This window comes from Syngnathus typhle, linkage group LG6 (assembly GCF_033458585.1).
Source record: "Syngnathus typhle isolate RoL2023-S1 ecotype Sweden linkage group LG6, RoL_Styp_1.0, whole genome shotgun sequence".
Taxonomy (NCBI): Eukaryota; Metazoa; Chordata; class Actinopteri; order Syngnathiformes; family Syngnathidae; genus Syngnathus; species Syngnathus typhle.
This window is the reverse complement of record NC_083743.1, coordinates 8711249-8733581: the sequence shown is the minus strand read 5'-3', so window position 1 is coordinate 8733581 and position 22333 is coordinate 8711249. Positions and strand designations below refer to the sequence as shown.

At 42.9% G+C, this 22333-nt stretch overlaps 3 protein-coding genes across 3 annotated transcripts; 1 reads left to right on the top strand and 2 right to left on the bottom strand.

Moving 5' to 3' along the window:
* The first annotated feature begins 453 nt into the window (after positions 1 to 453).
* LOC133155574 (protein FAM124B) lies at positions 454 to 4685 on the top strand. The gene is made up of 7 exons (XM_061281006.1): positions 454 to 991; positions 1341 to 1372; positions 1622 to 1831; positions 2340 to 2735; positions 2816 to 3012; positions 3211 to 3376; positions 3445 to 4685. The coding sequence occupies exons 2-7, from the start codon at positions 1357 to 1359 to the stop codon at positions 3921 to 3923; spliced, it is 1464 nt and encodes a 487-aa protein (XP_061136990.1). The 5' UTR covers positions 454 to 991; positions 1341 to 1356; the 3' UTR covers positions 3924 to 4685.
* Positions 4686 to 6241: 1556 nt separating this feature from the next.
* Positions 6242 to 15180, bottom strand: mmp28 (matrix metallopeptidase 28). Its single transcript, XM_061280265.1, has 8 exons — positions 14929 to 15180; positions 13773 to 13849; positions 13151 to 13350; positions 10166 to 10387; positions 9690 to 9935; positions 8364 to 8516; positions 7256 to 7423; positions 6242 to 7173 (listed from the first exon to the last, which is right to left on the bottom strand). The coding sequence occupies exons 1-8, from the start codon at positions 15034 to 15036 to the stop codon at positions 6779 to 6781; spliced, it is 1569 nt and encodes a 522-aa protein (XP_061136249.1). The 5' UTR covers positions 15037 to 15180; the 3' UTR covers positions 6242 to 6778.
* A 246-nt stretch (positions 15181 to 15426) lies between these two features.
* Positions 15427 to 22175, bottom strand: taf15 (TAF15 RNA polymerase II, TATA box binding protein (TBP)-associated factor). The gene is made up of 16 exons (XM_061280266.1): positions 22018 to 22175; positions 21344 to 21377; positions 21231 to 21264; positions 21061 to 21148; positions 20896 to 20968; positions 20628 to 20773; positions 20340 to 20547; positions 18014 to 18048; positions 17489 to 17521; positions 17255 to 17364; positions 16911 to 17040; positions 16715 to 16837; positions 16577 to 16646; positions 16403 to 16491; positions 16178 to 16319; positions 15427 to 15779 (listed from the first exon to the last, which is right to left on the bottom strand). The coding sequence occupies exons 1-16, from the start codon at positions 22025 to 22027 to the stop codon at positions 15740 to 15742; spliced, it is 1365 nt and encodes a 454-aa protein (XP_061136250.1). The 5' UTR covers positions 22028 to 22175; the 3' UTR covers positions 15427 to 15739.
* Between the last annotated feature and the right edge of the window lie 158 nt (positions 22176 to 22333).

Below are 22333 nucleotides of genomic sequence, written 5' to 3'. Positions count from 1 at the left end.
CATTCATCTGACTACAATGGAGAAGCTCTGCGGGAATCTCACAAACCAAGTGCAACTCGGTAACGGTTTGTTTTCAAGTACACTAGTCACGTTTGAAATTTTTAAAAACACTGAATTAACTTGTATACAAATATTCCCCTTTACCAAAGGAAGTCACAAGGTCAAGCAAATGTTGGCAAGAGTCAGTGGATGTGAAATTAAAAAGCTAAATAAAGGAAGTACAAATTCCATCTACCTTAAATTATTCCTTGATCAATGTATAAGATTAATCTTTAATGTAGTAATTGTTTTATTAGCTTTTTATTTAGCGGCAAGATAGGAGGAAAAAAAATCAAATAACCAACGTTTGAAATGTTTTCCATCATCCCAAACTTCTCCCACAGTGGTTATTGAAGTAATAAGGCTTTTTGTTTTCCAACTGTTGATTGTCCCTAATATTATGGTCGATGAACGTGGTAACTACAGTTCTCCGAAAAGCGAGCTAAAATTCGGCTGTAATGCTCTTAGCGAGGTCTTAACAATGGCTTTAAGATGAAGGCTTCCATGCACTTTTCAATCTGTACATGCCGTCTGGACTCTTTTGTCTCGTCGCGCGCCATCTGTTCGCCGTGTTAACAACGGCTTTAACACTTCAAGTCGCCTCCTTTCGCCCAGCCTCAACTATAACTCAACATGGACGATTCGCACCATTTTTCTTTTTGCGGGCTAGTCGAGTTATTAACATTACAGTGTGTTAGTTGAACGGAACGGTGTCTGGTTGCCCAGTGACGTCATCGCCCCACTTCTGCTCCCATTCTTTGGAGCAACAAGCAGCGGTCAGTCGTCGGTCGGTTCTGGAAGAAATCATCCAGGATGCGCTCTTCTTGCACCGCAGCGTGTTAGCAGTCCTCGCTGCGTGTGAATGGTGTGCTAAGACATGTTGTCAAAAGCGGTGCTGTTTAATTAAGAGAAAGAAAGATGATAACGTGGACTCTGGAGCTGAAAGTGCCAAGTGAGTTGAAGCCGTTGCTTGTAATTTGCTTGAAGGTAGCTTCGGGCTAGCGAATTTCGCTGTTTGACCGCAGCCACAATGGAAAGTAACTTTGTCGAATCGCCTTCCATTTGCTTGCAGCATTAGAAAGTTATCTTTCCCCCCGTCTCCGCGTTTAAATCGTATGTAGCCTTCTTGTGTACGCATTGTTTGCATTTAAATTCGTTGTTGTTGAAGTTTACGAGCTCCTGATAGCGAACAATGCGTTGTTGTCATGGCGACCTGACCGAAGCGGCAGGTGTGCAAAGCCACAAGATGGAGGCACATTGTTTTCAAAACTTGAAATTATGTTTTTTTTGTTTGATTTTAGCTCCGACTCCAGTAGGATGTCAACAACTACCGGTAAGTGTAGTTAATTGTTCCTCCAACCTGAACAGCTTAACTGGAGAGGCTAATTTAGTGTGTTTATCATGAGATTTTATTTACATTTTGAAATTTTACACAAACATCAATGGTATTTATGTGATAAGCTTTTGAAATATTGTAAAGCTAAAAGTAGCATTGTGATAGTGATGATTCATGTGGTAGAAAACTTTGTTTAATATTTGCATGGAGCTCCCACTGACTCATATTTGAATCTCACTTCCTTAGCTGAGCTGATGAGCCGGCGAGCCCGCGAGCACCTCCAGCAGCGTCTCTTAGTTCTCAACCTGCATCTGCTGGCCAACCCTGGCGAGTCTCTGCTGCTGCAGCACAGCCTGGACCGTTTGCTCCGCTGGCTCTGCCCGAGCCTCCACATCTTCCACGTGTCTGAGAGGGCTTCACCCCATAGAGGCCAGGCTCGTCTCGGTCCGCAAGCTGGTAGGGGTCATGCCGAGCTTCTGTGCTTAAGTCCTCAACCCCACGTTTTGTTTGCTGTTTTGAATGAACTGTTTCACCGCATGCATTATACGGTCTAAAGGCAAATGTTCCAGACCATTTTTTTTCAGACCGATGCCAGTATGAGCATTTACCGAGTATCGATACTTCAGTACTTTTTGATACATACAATTACTTTAAAAAACTTTGTGATGCACACCTTGATTGGCTGAGGTCATACTGGTGCAGCATGCCACCAAACTACTGCAGAAAAATAGTTTTTGCTTTTCTTTCATTGGTGGCAGGTACCGGCAGTTGGTATTGATAACCTCCATGAGTACCGAATTTGTTCAAATACAACATTATCAATGATTTTGGTTTGCTTAGAAAGACGACATCTTTTAGGTTATAAAAATGGGCGGATGGATATTCGTTAGGTTACAATTAAATTACTCACTTTCCGTTCACCTATCACCTCCCCGTATAAATGGCTTTCTATTTTGTTTTCTAGGCTCCCCTTCTCTGGCAATCACTTTCTTTCTCCACGAGGCCTATGGAGAAGAGCGAATCCTCAAAGTTCTGGACTTTTTTCAGCGGCCACCCTGGCAGTACCACCACACTGAGAGCTCTGGCAACAAACCAGCCGGGCTCCACATCTCTTCTGGCAGCTCGGCCGTCAACGCCCTGCTGCGGCCCTACCTCTTGCCCAGTCGGGACTTTTACAGCCTGGGCGCGGGGATGCCCGTGTGGGGCGTCCGCCCGGTGCACTGTGGCGGGGAGATCCTGCGTGTGACGCTCTACAGCGCTTACGATAACTACGACGACGCCGTGCGCTTCTATGAGACGGTGCTGCAGCAACAGGCCGAGGAGCAGAAGACAGGCTTCTGCTGGTTCACCCTCCACACGGGCAAGACGCCACATTCTTCATGGCTAACTTGGATTTTTGGATCCGGGTTTGTCAACGATGTGCTTTCTTGGTCCATACAGAGCCTGGCCTTAGCCTGCAGCTGGCAATCAAGCAGGTGTCAGCGGGGGTCCGCGTGGAACCATGCAACTCTGCCGTGCTACAGTTTGGTGTGGATGAAATCGGCCAGTTGGTCCCTCTGTTGCCCAACCCGTGTACGCCGATCAGCACCTCACGCTGGCAGACTGAAGACCTGGATGGAAACAAGGTTCTCTTCCAGGTTGGTCATGAGAAGCTCACAACTCAGTTTTGACAATCCACCGGGTCAAGAATACGTTCATGTGTGTCAATCACAGCAGCTTAAAGCCCTCAAAGCTGCCATATGTTGGATGCGTGTTTGTTAGTTACTGCATGTCCGCTTACTTATCTTGCTTGAAAATCCCTCGATTGTCATCCCTCTATTGCTTTTGCACTGCAGGTGAAAACCATAACCCAAGCCAAGCCACCTTTGACCTGTGCTTTCCCCCTCACCTGTCCCGCCGTGCCTCCCCGGGCCATGCAGCTGAAGAGCGGGGGACACGCCCGAAACCTTTCACCAAGCAACAACCTCCACTCTCCGCCAGCCTGGCAAAGTCACAAACATGGTAAGAAAGCTCCACTCACCAAGATGCATCAATGTGGCTTGTCCTGAGTGGCCGTGACTTGTGCGCAGGCCCAAAAGTCATGGGAGAGACCACTCCAGAGAAGCTTCCGGGGAGCCAAGGATCAGGTAGCCGCTGCAGCTCTCCTCCGGGCAGCTCTTGCTATTCATCCCAGCGCAGCAGCCCGGCCCTGCCCCCTTCCTCCGACTCCCCCCTGCGCCCCTCACTCACCCGTTCGCTGTCCGGTCTACTGCCGGAGGAGGACGAAGAGGAGGGGGAGACCAATGTGGACACAGGGATCGCTGTGACCGCTGACGTGACTCGCTCTTCATCGGTGGAGCGTTTGAGTTCGTGTCAGGCTCGGACACCCTCAGCCAAATCGTGGAGCCCCTCTTGTGCCCCTTGTGCCGACAATGTCAGGAATTTAAGATCACCCCGTGCGACTGGTTCCTGTTACGTCGAGGCCGGTGGCACTGCCACAGTGGTTTTTGCCAACCAGCCGCCATCGCACGCAAATTCCGAGGATCCGGCCGTTGAGTTCTTCATCTGAAGACGCCGGTAGGTAGGGGACGCAATGGTTAATACAGATGACTTGGGAAGTACCTACTCAATTCCTGGCAGTGGCAGTTTTCAGTCCAACTTGTTCTAATGTTATTGTGCAAGTTATTGTTTGTACCCTTTTCTTGCTCAAAGTCAACTGACATTGGCTCATCGGACCCTCAGGTTGTGACCTTAATCAGAAGCACTATAGAAAATGGGTGGTCCAAGAGATTTGGGTAGCTAGATGGAACTAATGATGTGTTTGAATGTTTTATTCTGTGAATAGGAAATCATTTCTAAACTCTTTATAACAACAGACAAAAGAAAACAGCACAGCAACTGTGTCATGGAAATTAGCTAAAAGTGTTTGTATAAAAATAAATTCTTGCAGTATTTGTTCTTACATGTAATAAATTGTATTGTTTATATGTTTAGATGTGTAACGTACATTGTGAACAAAACATGCACCCGATGACCAACTTTGCGGGTGTAATAGACTGTCTTTCAATATGAGCTGTTAGAAATGGATGACAAGATAAAACATATTTTTATTTATTTCATAGGTCAACCACAAATGAATTTTTGTGACTATTGATGTCAAGTATTGTTTGTTAACTTGTGCTTGTACATTAATCATTGTTTTCAAAGTGCTGCTTCTTAACCTTCAAAACTAGACCTTATTGTTGTAGTACTCTTCACAGTTATTTTGCTAAGTTGTGTCAAATTGTACACCAACAGACTAGTATTATACATGTCCATCAAATAAAGTCTTTCAAATATTAATGTGTGACATGGTTGGAGCAACTCGTGTTTATTTAAGTGCACACCCTACACCAGTGCTTCTCAAATAGTGGGGCAAGGGGGGCGCGGTGCTATTCCTGGGGGGGCGCGTGTGACCCTGGGGAACAGGCTTTTTTTTTGGCAGTACTAGAATAAAGTGTAATTGCGCGTTTACTACAGCAGGGGGCAGTGGCGCTCTCATTGTTACTTCTGTCACGTTTGCGACAGTGCAACATTTTACGACTTACAAGACAAGTTAGGATAGTCACGGTGGGGAGGGGGGGCGCGAATAGTTTTCTTCTTGCTAGGGGGGGGCGTAACAGAAAATAATTGAGAAGCACTGGGTTAAATAAAGGTTAACCTAAAAAAAAAAAAAAAAAAAAAAAAAAGTGAACCCTGAACTTTGAACCCGTGGTGACCCCGCGGTGACCCCGTGAACCCGTGGTGACCCCGCGGTGACCCCGCGGTGACCCCGTGGTGACCCCTGGGTGACCTTTGAACCCTGAACTTTCAACTCTAGTTAAAAATCGAAAATGTGCACATGACCCCGTGAACTTTGAACCGACCTTTGACCCCTGGGTGAACTTTGAACCGTAAACTTTGACCTTTGACCCCTAGCTAATTACGGTTTTTTTTTTTTTTTTTTTAAACCGGCATAGCAGAACGATCCATGGTCTTCAGATGCCGCGCCGTCGCCATCTCCTGGTCAGTTAGTGAAATGCTTTTGCTGATGTTTTTTTTTCTCTCAATTAAAACAAATCAATTAGCCAGTTGGTTTTCTTTATTTAATATCTATTATCAGACAAAACCAAATTGTGAATCAGTCACCTAGGCTATAGCAGAACAAACAATCCATGGTCTTCAGATGCCACGCTGTCGCCATCTCCTGGTCAGCTAGTGAAATGCTTTTGCTGTTTTTTTTCCCTCTCAATTAAAACAAATCAATCAGCCAGTTGGCTTTCTTTATTTAATATGTGATATCAGACAAAACCAAATTGTGAATCAGTCACCTAGGCCAGTGCTTCTCAAATAGTGGGGCGCGCCCCCCTTGGGGGGCGCGGTGCTATTCCTGGGGGGGCGCGTGTGACCCTGGGGAACAGGCTTTTTTTTCCGCAGTACTAGAATAAAGTGTAATTGCGCGTTTACTACAGCAGGGGGCAGTGGCGCTCTCATTGTTACTTCTGTCACGTTTGCGACAGTGCAACATTTTACGACTTACAAGACAAGTTAGGATAGTCACGGTGGGGAGGGGGGGCGCGAATAGTTTTCTTCTTGCTAGGGGGGGGCGTAACAGAAAATAATTGAGAAGCACTGCCCTACACCATTGTTCAAACATATGTTTAACGAGGGTAACTTGGAAAACATATTGGAACGCGGCCCCGAGGACTAGAGCTTGACACCTGTGACCTTTGACCATGATATTTTCCTAATAAAGTGGCCTGTTATTAGGTACACTTAAAAATGGCGGTGTACCTAATGGAGTGTCCGTGTGATTCCCTCGTTAAGTGCAAAATAAAAAGGAATAAAACACCAGACAAGTTTTAACAGTAATTTTAAAGCAGTTTTAATAATAATAATAATAAAAGTACATTTCAAACCAGCAATCTAATGTGAAATTGGAGTAGATATATTGGATAACAATATTTAGGCGTATATATGCATACACGTTATTTAAAAACTACTATAAGTGTTATAAAATCAAGATTACCCAAAGAGAAGCATAATCTCCCCCTGTGTAGTTCTGTAGTTTGATGTATATGGGTTGTTTCCACGGGATGTTGTAATATAGAGAAAAATGTGTGCGTTGCCATTGTCGACATTACCGTGTGTTTACTTGATTGTTTTTTTGTCTGATGTATTGTGAGGTGTATTGCTTAGTTGTGTGTGTTATTGAAGTAAAAAACAACAACAACAAAAAACGGATCAGTGTGTATGCTTGGACGATTCATTGAACGATTCGTTTGAACGAATCTTTTGAGTGAACTGATTAAAGATTCAGTTCACTTAAAAGAACTGGAATGCACATCACTACTTCAAATGTCCCAGAAAACAAGATAAAGCACTTAGTAGCGCTCTCTCTACTGGTCAAAGAATTTCATTGCTCTGAGTAGCTTCACTACAACCAGTCCAACTCAGCTCTTTGGCCCACTGGCCCACTCTGGTGACTCGCACTTTTACTGGGTCAAACCTCCAGAAGTGTCGCTCCCTGAAAAGGTAGAGGCGCCCATCCGGACGGCTCAACGCCCCGTTGGTACCCTGCGGCACACCAGTCCAGTCTTTAAGCTTGCGAGGATAGTACAGCTCTGGGCTCAGGGTTTGCAGGTTAAGAACAAAATAGCGGGAGCCCTTAAGGAGTACCATATGACCCAGAGGGGCATAGAAGAAGGTGCAATCCAAGTGGCGAGGTAGGCCCAAATCAGTGCTTTGCCGGGGGAAGCCTGTGTCAAGCACTTGGCCCGTGTAGCGCCACACACGCCTCCCTGACAAAAAGATAACAACTACTGCTTTCAAGCAGACCTACTCAACAATGCATCAACTTTATCCCAAAAATGAAGCGAGTACCTTTAAAGAAGTACCACTTTGTGTCCAGAGGCGAGAAGGTGGCCGCTTCGATGGCCGATGGGAGTTCAGCCCAACGCTGACGGAGAGGCAGCGGGCCGCTCACGCGCCCCTCCGCTGACACGCTCCAGTACGCGCTGCCTCGGAACACCATCACTGTCCCGTTTGGGTCTGGATTCAACACAATAACATTATTGAGGAAATTGACTGGGATAGACAGCAGCATTCGGTGACCCTAAAAATAAACTCACGCAAAATACTCATTTCATAAACTGATTTTTATTTTTTATTTTTATTTAAGTGACCGTGAAAAATAAGGCTTTCATTTTAATAATGGTAAATAGTAAGAGGTTTTTTATTTGTAAAAAAGCATTGATCATGTATAGTATGACTTGAAGAATGACCATATATAGTAAGTTTTTTTTTTTTTTACTATACATTGTATAGTAAGGCTTTTATTTTGTGAGAAAAAAAAAGTGACAATGTAAGCCTTTTGTTTTTAAATGACCACGTATAGCGCGTAGATATTATCCAGATGTTGTATAGCTTTTATTTTATTTTTTGGCTAATTCAATACTACAGTACGTATGATTCAAATTTGTCATTATATAGATTTCCCAGCAGAGGGCGCAGTGGCACTACTAACAACCACCAACGTTAATAAATACAGAAAGCAATGACTTGCAAATTCGTTTCAACCTACATTTAAATGCACTACAAGGACAAATTAGTTAATGTTCAAAAGGAGTGCTGCTTCTTTTTTTTTTTTTTTTTTTTTTTAAACTCACTTTTTTTTTTTTTAATGCATGCACAATACTTAAAAGAAAGCTGAGTCAGACAGGCCATGGGTGTTACATTACCTTTCCTTGGATAAGCATTTGGGACATTGTTGAAGCCTTGTAGGTGGAATTATTTCCTGTTCTTGCTAAATACCTTGTCTCTGTAGTGTATTCAATTGAATATAGATTGAAACAGATTCTCATTTTTTTTTTAAACATCCCAACTGGGGTTGGTAGCTACTGCTACACTGCTAAAAATTCAAACAGGACCATATAAGGCAATATTCTTTGTGAGTGATGATAGTTCCGTCTCATTCCTAGTCATAACTCACCCACAGTGATGGCATCAAACACACCAGACCGGCAGTAGTGAGGCGGACCGTTGCCCTCATCAGCCTTGTGGACATCCATGAACTCCCACTCCTGCAGGGCAGCGTGCAGAACCTCACCTGGGAGACGCACCAGCCGATCACCCGGCGGCTTACCTGAAACATGCATCAAAGAATGCATCAAACTTTTGAAAATTGCCAAAAATCCTGAAAAGCGCTTCGAGTAGGGGTTGTAACTTTACTTTGATGTTGCCCAACAAAGCTTAAATAAAAAAGTGCAAACATAACATTGTCTTATAAGGACTGTGATTCTCAGAACTGTGCGCTTCCATTTTATTTTATTTTTTTACTGTGCGCAATGTGAAGGTCAGCAACACCAGACACACAGGTGTATTGTCATCGCCTCACATCTCTGTTTACTATTACTATTCAAGCGCACGTACACAGCTGGAAGCAGCTTTGACATGTCCACAGCTGTGTTTCTTGTCTTTGTCAGTTTACATTTGAAGTGGAAGCAGCTGCAATGTGCACACGTGACACTGCACAAAAAAAGAGAACGAAAATCAACACAGTGGATTTTGGGAAGAAAATAAAAGCCATCAGCTGGATTGCACCTGAACACAAATACCTGGAAGAAGTGTTTAGCAACTTCAAGAAAAGAGGAGAGATGTCTTGGCTTGTTTTAAAATATTGGGCAGAAAACAACAATTTCACCTCACCAGAAAGTTGTTTTGTGTGTCTGTCTGTGTTTCTGAATTAACAAACAAGAATGAACGCATTTCAAACATCATAATAGCTTCAGGGCAATATGTCGTAAAATTACGATTTGAACTGTGCTCTAAATGTCAGGTGGCGTGCTCACTAGCATTTTAGGAGGCAGACAACAGAATGTCCAATCGTCTATTGTTTTATATTGTAATTTGGAAACTAATAGTGCTTATTTATGACTATATTATACTATGGAGGACCAGAACTGCCATAAGGAAAAATAAATGAAAGTGAAAGTAAAGACAATTTTTTTTTAAATTGAAAAATAAATAAAATTATATATATGCCATTTAATTTTTTTATTTTTTTTTTAAATTATTGAAAAATAAATAAAATTATATACGTATATGCCATTTACATTTTGTAATTCAATTTACGGAAGTAGAAACAAATATGTAAAATATATACATAAAAAATTTAAATAAAAAATAAAGTCCACCTTTTGCCAACTGAGAAAAATGGTCACAAACGGTATTCTGTATCATGGACTAATGATAATCTGGTCTCAAATTCCTCTCACATTAATTTGGTCAGTGTCAAATGTTTAGTTGAACATCTCACCGTACAGCTGCTGCACAGCCAGAATGTCGTCCCAGCTCATGACCAGATTGCGACCCAGCTTCTTATAGTAGGGCGACATAAGGGCGTGACGCACGGGCGAGTGCTCCAGACCCAGAGTGTGTCCGATCTCGTGGGCCATCACCATGAACAGATTATGACCCTTGTGTCCATTTAGGGTCCACCTCTCGGCTTTGTCAAAGTGGGCCTCCCCTCGGCGGGGCAGGAAGGCGTGAGCCAGGGTTCCTCCTGAAAGGCAACGATGTCACACAAGGTCACATTTTCTCCCTCCCATTCCACTTCACTGGAACATATTGTTTCTAAGCCTACACTATATGTAAAGTACCTTGAGATAACACAACTAAAACAAACTATACTGTAGAAAATCAAAATGGAGAAGACTGTAAATTCCATCCATTGCGGAGGTTCTAATATCTACCCTTGGCATTTATCAGGAGGAAATTCACTTTGTCCCAGACCTGGCCCGTCAAAGGCGTTCCCGGTCCCATCGTTGTGCTCGCCCTCGTAAAAGGCCAGCCGGATGTCTGCGGGCCCTTGGGGGGCCTCCTGGAACGCCAGGCCTGACACGTTGCTCCACAGCTGGAAAGCGGCGTTCACTGCCAGTCGCACTGAGCCCAGAGACAGGTGCCTTGGCCAGTTTACAATCTGGTAGGTCAGATGATGCTTGTACCACTTGTCGGCTACACAATCGAAAACAAATGAGACATGCAAGTTCAATATGAAATATTATCTGTAAAAGCAGACTAAATGTCTTAATCACAGCTCATACATCCTCTAAGTGCATGCGGTCATAAGCATACTAAATAGAGGTGGCGGAAACGTGGGACATTCAGATGCTCTTTCATTTACACAAGCAATCCTGCAGTGTACACAACACGGCAATCTGCAACCGGAGCAAACATACAAACGCAGCCAGGCATGTAGTACACATCCCGCAGTACGCAGACAAAGCGGCTACATGACAGGAAACAATCTTTAGATTTACATGTTGCTAGCGGTGGGCAAGGAATTGTTTAAGAAAGTATGACTTCTAGATTTGGTTCTGCACCAGAGCAGGTTCTGGCAGTTGTCAAATTGCATGACGTAACCTCGGGGTAAACACAGTCCTCCTTCATGGAAGTAGAGGCTAATACATTATTGTGATGACCTCTTACTGAAAAGCTTCAAGTACATGATCAAAATGTGCAACTTTATCTCCATTATAGTAACTCCGCATTGTTTTAAAGTGAGATTAATGTATCTGGTGTTGGGCCACTAGACAAACACATTTTTTTGTAATTTAAAAAAAAAAACCCAATTGCTGAATGACATAAAAAAAAAAAAAAGGTGACATTACACAGTTGCCTAAAGAACCCATAACAAAAAAAAAACTAGCTGCCAAAAGGCGTGGGTGGGGGGGGGGGGATAAGTAGGTTAGAGTATTTGAGTCCAGGCGCCTTCTCTCTAGCCCACCGCGAGGTCCCCGTGGACAGCTGTGAAGCCAGGAAGTCGGATACACACGACATTCCTCCACTTCCCTTATGGAAGCAATTGCAATGATGCCCAGTGTAGCGGCGGCGTTGTTATCGCTGACATTAAGAAGTGACCCCGATGAGCAGATAACAGGAGTTATTGTTTGGGTACGATCTGATGGCTGACGTGTGAACTTAACTGACTTAACTTAGTGGAAAGTGGAGGAGAAAGAGGATTGAGAACATTTTAAATAAAATTAAACTTACTAAGTATTGGTATGTTTAATACCGTAATTTCCTCATGTCTGTTCAATCCCTTTTATGTATTTTCATTTGTTTGTAAAGCACTTTGTACTGGACTACTTGAAAGGTGCTATATAAATATATTCTCATTATTAGGGCCCAAGCAGCGATCGCTTCAAGGTTCCCATATACACTTATCACTTTCGTAGCACTTATCTAAGACGTGGCTGGGTGGAATGTTAGCTCTGTAAATATTAGTGGGAATCCAAATCCAAATCCAGCGCAGTACACAAGTCAAGGTTTGTTTTGCTACTTGCTCAGAGGCGGTGGCAGCATTCACACGGAGAGAAATTAATGCAAGTGAAAGCATGTTGTGATCCTGAGGAGCGCTAGTTTTAGTATACTACACTAATTCATACTAGTTATGCACTATTATGTGCATTCTGGGAAATGTTTTAAATCAGTCTTTTAATCAATTTAAATTTAATTTTGATTCTATGTAATCCACACAACTGACTTTTATGGCTACAGGTCAACATAATTGGACTCATAATTACAGTTTTGTAATATTAGTCAAACCATTTCAGCTCTGTAGTGGACTATTTGAAATGATTTGAATTAAGTTTTGAGACTTAAATTGAGTCCCCCTTGGTTATACTAGCGACTGCTCACTTGAAACAAAATACATCCACATCCAGCATTGTATAAAAGACTCAAAGAAGCGATTGCTTGTATACGTGCAGGCTGTGATGCAACCACGGCCACGGAGACAGTTGAGCAAAACATTGTTGAACGTGTTTGCCAGATGGAACATGTCAGGTACCGACATGAAGAGGCAACGAGCTGCACATCAGCCATCAATGCATTCCCCAAACATTAGCCAACTCTTTATGTGCCACTGGGGAATGTGACGACTTCACACATCACAAGGCTGCAGCAACAAACCGCTGGTTTCCAAGGCAACCATACTCAAGGGCACTCCCAGAGGAGATGTGAGGAAAGGCAAGAGGGGCATAAACACTCCAACACATTCTCAGGAGATATTATTGGGATGATGTACAAAAAAGTGTATTAATTATTTTTTTTAATACAATGAAAAACGTTTTGACCAAAATTTTATAGCAATTTCTACCTTGCTAAAATAATAGCCTGAATCTTTTTTTTTTTTTTTAGAAAACCCGAAAAATTAACCAAATACTGAGTACACGATATTTGATATATTTAATTTAATTGCAGGTGTAGAATTTATTTTTTTCTTTGAGGCGGGTCCAAATATGATTTATATAATTTTTAATAAAGAGGGTGGCGATATATTGGAATTAATAAATTTAAAAGTCAAACTTCACAGAGTATTATTTGAAATGACCATTTCTATCCTTGTGAATGGCTGTCTTGATGTTTTCATTTTTGGCCAGGAAATGTGCATGTGCAAACTTTTAGGAGAACAGGCAAGTGCAACCATCACTAATGTTATTTAAAGTACATAAACAAGAAGCAGAGGAAATTATTTCAAAACATCTGCAAGAAATTTCCCGTTTCAGGGTCGTTACAAACTGCCATTAAACACGCGGCAGTGTTTAGTCATGTTGAATTGCACTGACCTTCCCGGCCATAGATTCTTTTTACATGCCGGACACTCAAAGCAGAACATTAGGATATTTCCCTGAAGGCCCAGCACACAAGCGCACAACATGCACACACACATGACCAGGACAAAACCGCCCCCATTTTTGACAATAAACACACAACCTTTTACTGCAAAGCGCTTCCTACGGCGCCACGGTGGTCCTGCTGCAGAACTCCTTGCAGTGAAGATGACGTTTACCCTCTGGGCCCACACCTGTTGGCTGCCCTTATCCGACACCCCGCAGCGCGGCTCGGCCATCTGCCTGAGGGTGGCGCTGTCTAATTCACCTGTCACGGGTAGGCGAGACAACCGCTGGAACTCCCTGAGAAGAGAGCGCATGTTTGCGTAATGCAGAATTACTTAGACGTTGAACTTTCTTCAAAAAAGATTTTAATAACAAGAATTGCCCTGCAGCCAAACATCAACTGCATAGTTTTATTTAACCGAGGCCAAGTCTAAGCCTACCTGTGAGCATGTTCAATCTTTTTCCATTACTGTGTAATGACAAGCGAGCGAGCAGCCCAGAAGGCGAGGTTCCTGAAATTCTTAGATGGTTCAAGAAGGGTTCAGGAGAGGTTTGTAGTTTAGATATGAGTGAGCGGAGGGTTTTACAGAGCTTGGGGGCCTTTTACCATGTCGAGCCTCCACCCACTGATTAGCACAGGGTACAATTTGGCTCTCATCGCCACAAATAAATCTGTCACATTACATCATGATTGTGTGGCTATGAGGGAAGGAACTTACCGGATCGCTGCCTGCATCTCAACAGCATTGTGAATGAAGTTGTCATCATGAAGGTAGCCATATTTTTCTAGAAATACCTGCAATTGATATCACAAAACAAAAAGCCATTGTATTGTTTAGTTCTAAATATTTAGTTTTGAATTACATGACACCATTTCCCCCTAAATTATCTCACGAGTAAATAAAGTAAGAATTGCATTCCCCAATGAAGATGTAATCTGTTTTATGGTGTAACCAGACCACCCATCAGAATTATATTGAATGAATCACATTTGAAAGCACGCAAACACAATGTAAGGTGGAACTTGGAACATGGTAAGAGACAGTGATGCATTGGGTTTGACTTATGATTTGTTAATCACGGTGCTTGCTCAGACACTAACACAGGCTTGGTGATTACAGATGTGGTTGAAGGAATGTATGCAATATGTGTCCCTTTGTCTGTCTACACGCAAAGAATGATGCCAGAGGGTATTTGTTTAATGGCGGGGAGAAGTAAGCATGCAGGAGCAGTGGTAAAACCAAAACACAGAGATGAGGCTTGAAAAGCAAAACAGAGTCAAAGTCTGCACACCCTCATTCAAAAGTTATTGTGAGACCATAATAAATAATTTCACAACTTTGGCCATTAATGTGACTTATAAAATATATTAATTTATTTTGGAGGCCTTCACCTTTTTTTTTTTTTTGCTTTCTACCAGGGGTCCTGAATGTTTTGTGCAAAAACCGTCTGCTATTTAAAACTGCTGATTAACAAACACAATACTTTACTATCTTGTGATGTGTTTTGTGTTTGCATTATTGAGCATACTTTTGGGTATTATGTGTTATACTGGAAGATTTGAGAAAAGTTAACTACAGCCACAATCAAGGCAACAGCAAGTGCATTTCCTGTGTTGATGTGACGGTTAAAGGTAATGAAGACCCAGGAGAGCTCCGAAATTGTAACGGGATGAGTTAAAATACAAAATAACGTCATAGTAATGTCGGCCATTCAGAAACGATGAACGTATGCTTGACGTTAATTTCTTTACAAACTGTATCAATAAAATTAAGTGTTCGCTTCTAAAATAAACGTGACACATTGCGTTAACAAGTTCGGAGCTAAAAAAATAAAATCAACAAGGCGTTATGAGGTAAAACCGGGAGTGAGTACCTCCGGGTCAAGCAGCGGAGAGCCGCAGGCGGTGCGCACGCTGAGCAAACAAATCACAGCCAGGAACCAGGCGGGCTTCGCGTTGCTTCCAGCCCGGTACCGGTCCATTGTGGAGCGACCACCGTGTCGGCACACGGCGCATTACTGGAAAAGAGACGAAGCCCTCATGACAGCAGCGGTTGTTAGGTTGGAACAAGCTGGACGACTGTGTTGCCCATCTACAGACTCCATCCCCGTGATAAATGACTTGAGTAGGCGTCGAGGGGGGGCGGGAGGCGGCCCCGCCTCTCTCGTTACTCGATCAGCTGAGCTTCTTTTGACTTTTATTCTAAACCTCGCCACATATGTGCTTTGTTGATCCAAAATTATCTTTATATTTTTGTGATTAAATTGATTATTCCTGTGTATGGACATGTTTACTTCCAGATTCAAAATTAAATTATCCAAATTTTATTTTTTTCCCAGTGAATGAAGCAATGGAAGTACAGAACACAAAAGGAAAGATCACAGTTTAATATTTGTTGGGAGAAGAGAAACAAAGTTAAACATTTTGCTCCGTTCATACAAAACAAAAAGGTACGAAGTCTACCACACGTACAAAGAAAATAAAACATTTTTTGAGCACATGCCACAGCCAGTGAGTCTTTGTCATGGTACAAATTGCCGCACATATAGATTGAACAATATTCATGACCTGCTGCAGTCTATGAAAAATGGGCCCAAGTCAAAATGTCTATTTTATCCCACACTTTGACAAAGCTCCGACTATGGTGGACTCTGTGGCTGGAGCCATGTTCATCTGCTCAACACTTTAATATGGCCGCTCTCTTCTGTCATCCCTCCGGTCACCTCTGAAAGACAGATTACAGATTCATATTTAGATAGAAAAAGGATTTATATTTAAATTGACCAAAAAAAAAAGCGTGAAACATCACAAATCCAGCATTTGTCTGAACAGGTAACAAATGAAATGCCATGAAGCTATGTTAAGTTTCACATTCCCCTCAACAGCAGACCATACAGTAAAAAACTGCTGCCTTTCATATAAAACACCAACTTGGTCTTTCACTGATTTTAAGGAGCCTATCAATCAAGTGGATGCTGCCCTCTGCTGGCAAATGAAGCTGAACCTACATACAGCTGTTATGACTCTTCACTTTGATAATGTTAAATAAGAGCTTTAAAAAAAAAAAAAGTTATCAGCAGAAATGAATTTCAGTCAAAAGGAAAAAAAATAAAAAACACCAACCTTCCTCCCATTTTGTATCCCCCTCCATATCCACCACCACCACGGTCACCACCATAGCCACCCCGGTCTCCACCACGGAATCCTCCACGTCCGCGGAATCCACCCCCTCTATCGCCACCATAACCACCTCTGCCTCCACGTTCTGGAACACAAATGATTTGTTTTAACATTTGAACGCAGGTACACAGAAGAAGCAGCTGACGATTGCAAAAGAGTATCTGGCACCTCCAAATCCTCCTCCAGCATCTCCAGGTTTGGGAGCACCACACTTGTTGCACTCTTGCCGCCGTGCAAAATTCATGTTGCCGCACGAGCTGAGCTCAACACAAAAAAACAGGAAGAACTGAGTAAATCAGGGATAAGCATCGTGTACATAGATGTTGTCCATTGCACACAAACCTGTTGGGACAAGGCCAGTCTCCTCCCTTCATGTCAAAGCTGGGACCTCCACCACCACGACCTCTGAATCCTGAGACAATAAGGGGAAAATAATAACGAGGGTGGATGTGTGAAAGGTTTTCTACAACCTCTACCGACCTCCTCCTCCTCCTCCGCCTCCTCCTCCTCCTCTTCCACCCCCTCGTCCTCCGCCCCGCTGCGTGAACTCAGCTCTGCGGGTGGCAAATGATACTTTGATGGGTTTACCGTGGAATTCTTTGCCTGCCAAGACAAACGGGAGTGTGAGGATGCCGAACAATGGAATGGAAATTTGTCCGTGTGCGGGTGCCATCACCATCAAACCAGTCAATGGCAGCTTTGGCAGAAGGCGGGTCATCAAAGGACACTGTAGCTTCACCCTTTGGCCGGCCAGTGGCCTTGTCAGAGTAGAGGTTGATCATTGGCTGACCAGTCTTTTTGTTGACCTGGAAGTACCAAAATGGACAATTTCAACTTCCGTTTAGTTTTCTCACTTCTTGATCTGAGGTGGGACTTTTTTTGTCATTAAAAGATATTAAATAAATTTGACTGTCAGGCATTCAGGCATCAAGTTGGTTAATTGCTAACCACTCACACAACAGTCAAGACATTTGGGATGGCAAGATGAAGGTCAGCCAGGATAAACAACAAACTCAATACCTTAATAATGCCAATTTGCTTGAAGAAGTCGCCCACTTCCTGTACCGTGGCCTCTTCGCCCAGGCCTTGGACAAAAATGGTGTTGTTGTCAGAGTTGTCCTGATCTCCACCTGTGGAGAAAAGACAACATGAGCATCTTCAATTAACTAGGCTTATATTGTTAAAAGCAAACTCAATCTCTGGTTAATAGTGAGTGTAGTGTAATCAACACAATCAAGCAGCGGTCATATTTACCCGATTCATCCCTTGAGCCGTAGTCTCGAGAGCCTGGAAAACAGGTAAGAGGACCAAGAGCACATGAGCAAGGGATCTCCAACATCTGGACTCTCATTATTCATCAATCACATCCTAGCAGAGTAATGCAATATGGAAATTTAAGATAGTCCATGTTTACAGCTGTGTTTGGTGTTTTCATACCGTAGGCTCACAGTCACCTTTCAATGGGAAACAGACTCATCCCCCTTTTTTGATTTACCACCAACTTCTAGACAGTTTACCTCTTCGTCCCAGGAACGTCGGCCATGTTAATAATAAAGCGTTGTCTTCATGCAACCATTACCATTATTTTACATCTCAGGCCCCATGTCTGTTTACCGAATCTGTAGGCTAAAGAGAAATCCAAATAAGTATAAGTTGAAGCCCTTGCGATCTTGACATGAAATTGGTGGCATTCAGAGTTGTTTTAGCCCCGTGTTTCCTTTTGTGCTAACTCAAGTTCTTTCCTCCCCCACCGACACAGTTCTGATGCTCGTCACTTACCACCGAAATTTTTGAAGCCACCACGGTCACCACCTCTGCAGAGGAAAAATTGGAGAATTGATGGCTTTTCCTTTGTCCCAACCAGGAGCTCAAAGCTCCCCTACATCCCACCAGTTTGCACTCCTGCCAGGGTGTGTGACTACGTTGGAATGTCTCACACGAGGAGTGTTAGTTTTTGACAATTATCAGTGGACAAGATGACCAGGTAGTTCTGACACAGGCAGACGTGTGAAGGCAGTTATCACACGTCGCTTGGTCACAAGAGTTTAACCAAATTTGATACGTGTTGCTGTTTTCCATCCAAAAAATAAAAAAAGAAATTAGATGGTGTCGAAATAGCAACGGCAGGCAAATTTGTGTTTTAACACAAGGGGCCAAATTGGTGAGAGGGGCTTGATACGCAATCTTCCACTGAGTGCGGTTTTGACATCCTTTAACTGAGGTCCTTGTTATAGTTCAACCACTGTCAACACCTGTAGTATAAAATGTAGATCCATGTTAACAGAGCACACATGTTGGCCATTGTCAAACATACAATAGTTGAATGAAACCTGTTGAATGCGAAGCAGCTGACGACGTCGCTCCAGGTCTAACTGCAGTGTTTCAGCCAAGAGTTCCTTGTTCAAAAGCTACATGATCCTCAGAACACGGACAGACCAAAGTGTTTCTCTCACACTTCCTCTCTAGATTCGATGGAACCTTTGAAAGGCTGAGTTATTGGCATGTTAACGCTCCTCCCTGGCCGTGCATTTTTGTTTGCGCAAGTCTCAGACTTGTGTGTTCATGTCATGTATTCACGCGACAGTGTTTACCAGCTTAAATAATGGTTTTTTTTTTTAAAAGTTATTTAAAAAAATGTATATGTAATGATAAATAAAATTCATTAACTGTGATCTAGCATAGCAAAATGAGTAGGAACTCACAGGTAGATTTCAAGATATGAAGCGATACTGTACTGGTACAGTATGTCGAACTTCTACCTTGTTCAATAAGTCACAGTGTCCTTTGAAATAATGGTGTGGTGTTGTATGCAGCATCCTTGGACTTTTTATTTTCTTGCTATCCACACATGGAATTTGCTGTCGACTTTTGACCCATCCCGACATAGGCACGCATCCAAGAGGGAGTGTGTTATATTTACCTCTGATTTTATCTGTGGTAATGATGTAATGAGGAATAACATAGGGTAGTGCAATGGCTGGATTATCATTAGAAGGATGAGATTTTTTTTTTTTAAACCTGATGATTTTGGAAATATGGGTCACTCACTGAGTGTCATTTTGCCATGCTGGGTCACAATTGATAAACAGTCATTTCTCACATCCCCATTTGCTGACAGTTTACTGTTGATCTGACTCGTGCTCTGTTAAGCACATTTCACCATCTGGACCAAACCATAACATGAAACTGCTGATATCCACTAGGAACCTTGTGCAGAGTCAAAAATGAGACTGGCTAAACCATCTTTTTTTTTGGAGGGGGGGGGGGGGGTGGGTGGGGGGGGGGAAGAAAAAAAAGTCCAAGCCTCTCTAAGAAGAGGGATAATTAACTGTGCATAGTGTATTCTATTCAAATAAAGCACGCAGTTACCTTGCCTTCTTGCAGTTGCTTAATAAAATATTAAATGTTTCCCCAAATCTAAAATGTGTGAAACCTGTTCCACCAATTGTCTTCCATGGCGGGCATTATGGTTTATTCCATGTTGATAATATCCCTGCTTAAAGCTGTAGTGTTGGCACAATTGTTTTACCATGCAACCCCATAATGACAACATCCAACATTTTTTTTTTTTTTTTTTTAAATGCAGTGGCGAGTACGTCAGCAGTTCTGAGTGTGAAGTGACCATTTAACCTTTACAAGGGTATTGCATACAGAGGGCCTCGGAATAACAACTGTCGCGGGCATGGCACGAGAAAACAAACATTTTCCGCCATAATTAGAAAATTTCCAATTGACTAGTTCACATTTAGCCTCAGCGTTGTTCTATACCAAATGGCAAGGTTACAAACACCGTTTACATAGATGGACGGCTGTGTCACAAGGCACTACGGTACTTACCATTTTTCATTTAATCTTCTTATAGCTAAAACGTCTTCATTGTAATTTCGATTTTACTACTGCATTATGGCGCATTTCTACTTGAGATTACCTCATCATAAGAACAGAACGCCATCGTGAACCAAGGACCCCCTGTATACAAGGTAATACTATATTGAAAAATGCACATAGAATTCAGGTCTTCAGGCCTAATGCATGCTGTTTGATTTGAGGTTTGAAGTTGTGTTCCATGTTACAAAACATTTAAAGTACCTTAGGTGCAACTTACCCCATACCAGGATGTCCGCCTCTTCCACCACGATCAAAGCCACCACGGTCATAGCCACCACTGCGGTCATAACCGCCACGTTCGTAACCGCCTCTGTCGTAGCCGCCACGGTCGTAGCCGCCGCGACCTCGGCCTCTGTAACCACCGCCTCCTTCTGGTCGGTCTCCTTGGTCACGGCCATACCGGCTACCCTGTCCACCACTTTCGCCTATCATATTGACAGAAAGACAATTGGGACCCACTGTTCCTCAGCATTACGAAAATCTACAAATACAGTGACTTCTTTACCTTCACTCCATCTTCCGTAACCACCGCCAGCACCTGCAGCACCTGCAGCACCTTGTCCCTGGGCACTGAATGAGCCTTGTTGGGCAAAGCTCTCTCCACTTTGCCCTTGAGCACCATATGACGCCGATTGTCCAAATGACTTCTCGCTGTACAATGACACAAAGACATCCGTTAACAAAAAGCGAAAGTTAGCTTCACCTCATGTATAACGGAATGTGAATAAATAAAAACAATCAATCTTGTTCAACTTTTGTGTTAACAGGCTCACCCAGCTGAATCCTGGCCAAAACTATCAAAAGACTGTTGCTGCCCATAACCTGCCTGGGACTGGCCAAATCCCTCTGTCAAATAAAGTCATAGAAAGAAACAATTGTCATCCTTTGGTCTTGTACAAAGTCAATTCTGTTTGTACATGAATCATTATACAACCCACCTTGTGTGCCAGATGGCTGAGCTCCATAAGCACCATAGCTTTGGCTCCCATAACTACTTCCACCATTTCCTTGACCTTGACCATAACTCTATAACATAAGATCAACGAGATATTATGTACACAATTGGGTATATATCTAACTAATAATCAAGGGGTAAATGAGATCTTACCTGTCCACTCTGCTGACCACCATAAGAGCCATAACTGCAAGACAATTGCAAGACAGTTTAATATCCCCAAAGATTTCAAACCTTCACATGAAAAGATGAAAATGGAAACTTACCCCTGTGAGCCACCATGCTGACCATAACCCGAATCTGTAAGAGTGGAATGTTTTGATAAATATTCAAATAACAATTAGAAAAGTAGAAAGCTCTTGGTTGTCAACTCCCGAGTCAAACAAAGCAAAGGCTGAGCACGCCTCCCATCACGCTGTTCCGGTGAAAATGGCGGTCAAAGGCGGCTACGACTAAATCATGGATAGATGATAACGTTTTCGAACAAAAAACGAACGGATCCCAACGAACTAAGCACCCGGTTCACTGATTGTGCGTGCTGAGATGGAGCGTTGCATATCGGTGCCAATATGGATATTCACATTTACGTGTCGACTTTAATCCTTGATACAACGCTGAGTTATAAACAAAGAGACATTCATGCAGCCCATCGGGCGCCTCGGGAAGAACGCCATCGCCAGGAATATATTATATTTGATGGGATTACGCAGGTTGAAAATCGCAGACGATGTGAAACTAACAGATTTTACTCAACAAAAAGTTAAGAAAGCTAGGATACTCGAAACTGATGTAGTTCTGCAATTCAAAAACCCAGGAAGTAGACGCACCCCACAACCACCTTAGGCCTCACGGTGAGCAGGCCAGTTATTTCGTTATTTTCATGTTGAATTCACATGGAACTCAATCCAAATGTCATTCAGATATGTAGTGAGATTCTTACCGGTGGCCATTATGCTATCCTAAAATCGGACGGCGTGTTTCTCCAGAGAATCTATTAAAATCACCCGGTGACTCTCGAACGCCGCTAGGTTGGGTGCTGGTGCTAGGCCAACCTACTTCACTTCCCTTATGGATACTCTTCTTCGATCAGTTCATAAAGGCGTCAGTTATCCAACTTTCTATTGTACTACTGCCACCTACTGCCGAAGATAGGTAGCGCGCACCATAGCTCATGCCCCATTTCGACACCTTAATATAGTTTTAGACTTCCAAAACACCAGTATGTATATTGTCTTTTTTATTTTAATAAGGGCTTT

Excerpts from the sequence above, each read along its gene's own strand:
- LOC133155574 (XM_061281006.1), top strand. Across the intron at positions 2,736-2,815 it reads CTGGTTCACCCTCCACACGG|AGCCTGGCCTTAGCCTGCAG; the intron begins GCAAGACGCCAC and ends TGGTCCATACAG. Across the intron at positions 3,377-3,444 it reads CTGGCAAAGTCACAAACATG|GCCCAAAAGTCATGGGAGAG; the intron begins GTAAGAAAGCTC and ends ACTTGTGCGCAG.
- mmp28 (XM_061280265.1), bottom strand. The coding sequence starts at position 15,036 with ATGGACCGGTACCGGGCTGGAAGCAACGCGAAGCCCGCCTGGTTCCTG. Across the intron at positions 13,850-14,928 it reads CTCCGCTGCTTGACCCGGAG|GTATTTCTAGAAAAATATGG; the intron begins GTACTCACTCCC and ends TATCAATTGCAG. Across the intron at positions 7,424-8,363 it reads GTTTGATGCCATCACTGTGG|ACCCAAACGGGACAGTGATG; the intron begins GTGAGTTATGAC and ends TGTTGAATCCAG.
- taf15 (XM_061280266.1), bottom strand. Across the intron at positions 21,149-21,230 it reads GTGGTCAGCAGAGTGGACAG|AGTTATGGTCAAGGTCAAGG; the intron begins GTAAGATCTCAT and ends CTTATGTTATAG. Across the intron at positions 20,548-20,627 it reads TTACGGAAGATGGAGTGAAG|GCGAAAGTGGTGGACAGGGT; the intron begins GTAAAGAAGTCA and ends TCAATATGATAG.